Genomic DNA, 5,318 nt, shown 5'->3' on the forward strand with positions numbered 1-5,318 from the left:
CGGGCGGAGGATACGTGCAGTCCCCGGGCGGCTTCGGCTCCCCGGCCGCCACCCAGGACAAGAGACCGGTACGTGCCCCCGCGCCTGCCCGGACACGGGCCCCCCCGCTCCGCTCCTTGGGCATGTCTGGCAGCTGCCTGCGGGCTTGGCCTGTGCTGCAGGCAGAAGGCCGAGCGTTTGAATGCTCCGTAATGCTGCCGTTGCTACTAGCAGGTTTCAGACCTAACTGGGAGCCGTGCTGAGCGTAAACTCGCTGGAAAAGCGTTCTTGCCTTACGCGGATTTCTGTCGGAAGATGACCGGGGTTTTGCTCTTGTGGTAGCGGTGCCTGTAGCGCCCGTGCCAAGTACATGTTGCGTGACAGGAGAGGTCGGTGCGTGGGCTGGTCTGGGTGGCTGTTTCTCTGCTTGCAAAGATCAAAATGTGATTCGAAGTGTGAGGAAGACCTTGCGAGCGGTCATCAAGCACCAGGAAATCTAGAGAGGTGCGAGCCCTGTTCCTGGCAGTTCTCGAGCGCAGGTCGGACGCAGTGCTTGTCTGGGATGGTGTTGGTAGGGTTTGACAGCTTTGAGGAGGGGGTTGGACCAAATGACCCTTGAGAACCCTTCCAGACTCTTATGGTTTTGTTCCTCTGAGACTCTCCGTTCCCTCTTGCAGAAGTCCCGGTCCCAGAACATCGTGCCGTGTACAGTGTCTCAGTTGTTTTCTGCTCAGCAGGTGGATGAAACGTTTCAGGTCCGAGATGTAGAGATTTCACAGGTAGGAATCGGATCTGGAACGGGATGTAGGTTCCTGTCGATTCTGAAGCTTTTCCCAAAGTAACTTTTTTGTCTGCATCTCTTCTAGGTCCTTATCATGGGGCTCATCAGACAGGCAGAGAAAGCACCGACAAACATTCTCTACAAAGTGGATGATATGACTGCAGCCCCTATGGATGTCAGACAGTGGGTTGATACTGATGTAAGCACCAGGTTGAGCTTAGGATTTAAGATAAGGGGGCATTTAAGTATTTAATTTTTATCCGTCTTTTCGGGTCCAAAGAAGTGGTATTTACCTTGTAATGTAATACTAATTCAGCTGAGTACAGGGACTTTTTTTTTTTTTTTTTTTTTTTTTTTTAAATTGGGCCTCTTATTAAATGAGCACTGGAGAATTCTTTGCCTACCCTGTCAAATAGTCTGCTTTCGTATTCAGCATTTAGTTCCCTTTTTCTAAATGCCATACGAACTGTGGCATGTTAATACCCTAGTAGAGTCCTTAATAGATAATATGCCTCTCTTGGTACATTCATAATATGACATGCATACACCTAGATAAGCATCACTCTAACTAGAATCCCTGCATTTATGGGGGCTGCTCTTCTATTCTTCACTTCCTCTTCAGTTCTGCAGCATTCCATACGTCTCATTAAAAATGTTGTCCTTTCAATATTTTCAAAGTTATTTCATAACTGAATTGAAGAGGTCACTGTTGAACACTGAGTCAAATCCTGTTTTGCCCAAAGATAACTAATTGTTGCTTATACATCCAAATCTAGCTATGGAAGAGATGTTTTGTGCCACTTGTGGACACATCCCAGCACAGGCAATCTGCTTCATTTGGCAACATCTATTTCTAGCCTTAGTCAGAGGGTGCTTTGCTCATTGGCTTAGTGAGATGGGCACTGCCATGGAGGGGTAAGTGCCATAGGTTCTGGTCCCTGTTTCTGTCCCTGGTGGTGTTACTCCATTTTTTAAAATTTAGTAGTTCATGGGTAGAATGGATAGATTGCAGCGGGGGGAGGGGAGGTGTGCAAAATAAGATGCATCATTAGTTTCCTTGGATTCTCCCACACTGCTATAGTAATGCACATTTGCCTTTCCCTAATATTTTAGGGATGTGTAATTGAAAGCTAACAGTCTAACCAAGCTGAGTATATTTGAGTGTGTGTACCATTCAGTTGTGGCACTGCATTGAGATGCCGTGCTTGCTCTGTGCATGCCACCAGGATTTGTCCACCTTAGCATGGCACTGAGCATATGCTAATAAGTATCTCGGAGGCAGATCTTATTGATGGAGACACAACACTGTGCTATGGCAGTTACGCTGCTTTGAACTTTGGGTCACGTCCAGATGAGCAAGGGCATGCATTTGCAGCATCACAAATAGTAGTGGCACAAAATTGTGCTGCTACTCTGTGCCACAGTGCACGCCCCTACACATGTGCTTTGTGAGGGACAAATTGTCCTGCTTCAGGCAAACTGCTCTTTCCCGACTCTTCCTGGCTCCTGGTGTGCTGGACCAGCTGGGGCACAAATAAAATAGTGCAGATGCTCTAGCCAGCAGCCAAAGCATCTCCCTGAAGGGCCAAGCTTCTGTTTGTTCCAGTGCATGCTACTATAATGCGTGTCACACCCCTTTTTTTTCCGGTGCGCGCTTTTTTTGCTACTGGGAAATCCTGGTAGCAAATTTTTGTCCCTGTGCTGCAGATTTACAGCTCAGGGCACATTTTAACCTTCAGTGTGTGTGTGGTTTTTGGCACCACAAACCACAGAGGAAATAGGCCCACTGCTTGGCATCATAATTCACCAATATAGACACCCTTTGAGACAGCAAATTTTAAGTACAGGCAAATTAATAACTTCAAAAGGTGTCCTGCACTTGCCCCAAGACAGCTGACCATGTTTGTGGTTCTATCATTGTATTTGTAGTAAGATGCTGTAATAAAATTTGTTCCTCTTCTGTGTTATGAATTGTGTACATGAGTTAGGGTTATAGTTCTATCCAGTGAACGAACAAACACACACAGAAAAATGGTTTTTTCTTGAGATTATTTGTAACATCTTTAATTTAAAAAGTTTCAAAACATTATGGGCTTTTACAAGATGAGCATCATATTTATTTTTTTTTTAAGTAGCATGTTGCTAGTAGCCAAGAAGTAAATTACAAAAGAAAATTCTCTCTTCTGTCTCTCTGAAAGGAGGCAGGCAGTGAAAACATTGTGGTGCCCCCAGGAACTTACGTGAAAGTGGCTGGACATCTTCGATCATTTCAGGTATTTTCAGCTGAATAGAATAACTGGCCTTACTATCTAATATCTCACAGATATTATTTGCATTGTAGTTCCCAGAAGACCCCGTCGGTTTATTGGAGGTTCATTGTGCTGGACACCATACACATGCAGAATCCCACCTGGCAAGCCTGCACTTGGGGAGGGTTTGAGTCATTGTCACTGCAGTGGGTAGATGAGGGGTGGCTAGCCTGTGATACAGGCAGCTTCTGCATGCATCAGATCAGGGATGGGGCAGGCAGCACAGCAGATGATTGGGTAGGGAATAGAAAGCAGAGTAGCATATTAAGCAGGAGAAGGGGATCAATAGCACCCCCAGAGGTTTCAGGGCTAACTTGTGGCTTGCCTGCAAAAAATGTTGACCCCTATTGATGCAGACTGTAGTAAGTCCTAGGCTGCTTAACACCAGGGTTGAGAACCTTTGGACTGTAGGCTGGATCCAGCCTGTGGCAGCCCAAAAATTAGCAGCCTATTCCAGCCAGAGCAGCAGAGGGAGGGTCTCCAGGGCCTTTCCACCCGTATTCCATGTATTCCCTTTCCAGCATCTGCTGGTTGCTGAGGTGTGCAGACTTGCAGCTTACATTGGGGGTTAAGTCACAAGTAGTGACCTGCAGTGGCAAAAGTTTGCCAACCCCTGAGTTAATGGCAAAATAGTATAGCATTTGTTTGCATACACTTGACCAAGTCTTGAGTAAGAGAAGAGGAGGCACTGCTGGAGGAAGGTCTAAAGGGCCGGACCTTCGGTTTCCTTCACTGCTTTAGATGAATGAATATTATATCACTTTTGCTTGATGCGTCTCATCTGTACTGTTTGGTCATTTAGATCTGATTTGCATATCATTGTTAAATTTGCAATTAATTTTTTTTTCTTGAGTATTTAGTGTTAGTGGGACAGGCTCTTCAAACCTTTCTTGGTTCCCATAATGCTTCTGGGAGGCAACAAGTGACATAACAGGGCACTTAAATAGCTTTGTATGCATTTAAAGCTCAGTACAGATGGATACTAGCTGGCTACAGAATCAGATCTGTGGTTTTTTCCTTTCTTTGTCAATTAGAATCCAAAGAAAAGGCACTGTTGTGCTTCTGGTAATGCATTTTTTAAAAAAAGTTGAGTGAGTGATAATCCTCCAGCATCAGTGCTGCATTTAAAGGAGCACTCACTAGAGTGTAGGCCTTTCCATCATTTTTTTTTTTTTTTTTTTTCTTGCGGGCAGCCAGTTCTGTCTTGGTCAGCTATTGCCTGCTGCCTTGGTGCTGCTGGGGTGTATGGGGTAGAAAGGCAGATTCTTGCTCTAAAATGCTTCCAGTCCATAAAGGCATTATATCTTTGATTTTAAGTTGCTCTTTTCTATTTCCTTTCATAGTTACAATATGAATATGACCCTTGAATATTTTCAGTTTAGGGCTAAGTTATTGGTACTAATTATATGAAGATAAATTCCATTTCCATCACTATCCCTGCTCTTAAGGTTAAGATTACATTGTGTTTTCACAGATAAAACGTGTTGTAATTTCATACTTGGTTTTTCATTTTCCTCTTCCCCCAAAAAGAATAAGAAAAGCCTGGTAGCATTTAAGATCAAGCCTTTGGAAAATATGAATGAATTCACTACACATCTGCTGGAAATAGTTAATGCACATATGATCCTCAGGAAACAGACTAAGGTACGTCTTTGAATATTACTGATACATCTTTAGCCCTTACATATAAAGGAAATTCTAGCCTGTCTCCAAAAGTGATAGAAAGCTTGGTTCTTGGGGAAGAAAATGGTGTCACAGCCTACAGAAGAAGGGTAGCTTAGTGATAGTGAAGCAGATACTATGGCTTTTCCAGAGATGTACTATTAATACCACAATTAGTCTCTAGTGGTTCAGGATCATTTTTTCTCATTGTTGTTCCTTGAAATAATATAAAGCAAGTGTGTCAAACTTGCTTTGTGCCCTGAGCCATATCCAGACTAAGGGACTCCTTGGAGGCTAGCTCCAGCTTAGGGTACATGAAAGTGGCGGTGGCTCCAACATCAACCCCCTCCCCTGCTGCACATGCATGTTCTGTGCCAGAGCTGTTGCATGTCCTGTGCCACAGCTTGGGCTCAGGCTTCAGCACGGGGCATGTGACAGGGGCCAGCGGCTGGGGAGGTTGGGACATGACGGTGGTAACAGGCAACTGTGTCAGCATATGCTCACCCTTCTGCCACTAATCACCATGTCTGTTGGGGACCAGATTCTGCCACACCACCCTTAACTTCCAGGGGCCCACTGGTAGTTCA

At 44.8% G+C, this 5,318-nt stretch overlaps 1 protein-coding gene across 1 annotated transcript in view; it reads left to right on the forward strand.

Annotated features, from left to right (window-relative positions):
* Positions 1 to 5,318, forward strand: part of RPA2 (replication protein A2) — a 9,640-nt gene that overhangs the window by 1,412 nt on the left and 2,910 nt on the right. The window contains exons 2-6 of the mRNA XM_014521734.2: positions 6 to 68; positions 657 to 758; positions 846 to 959; positions 2,959 to 3,033; positions 4,600 to 4,713. Coding sequence (XP_014377220.1) covers positions 6 to 68; positions 657 to 758; positions 846 to 959; positions 2,959 to 3,033; positions 4,600 to 4,713 — 468 coding nt within the window. The remainder of the gene's footprint in view (positions 1 to 5; positions 69 to 656; positions 759 to 845; positions 960 to 2,958; positions 3,034 to 4,599; positions 4,714 to 5,318) is intronic.

Source organism: Alligator sinensis, unplaced genomic scaffold (assembly GCF_000455745.1).
Source record: "Alligator sinensis unplaced genomic scaffold, ASM45574v1 scaffold264_1, whole genome shotgun sequence".
Taxonomy (NCBI): Eukaryota; Metazoa; Chordata; order Crocodylia; family Alligatoridae; genus Alligator; species Alligator sinensis.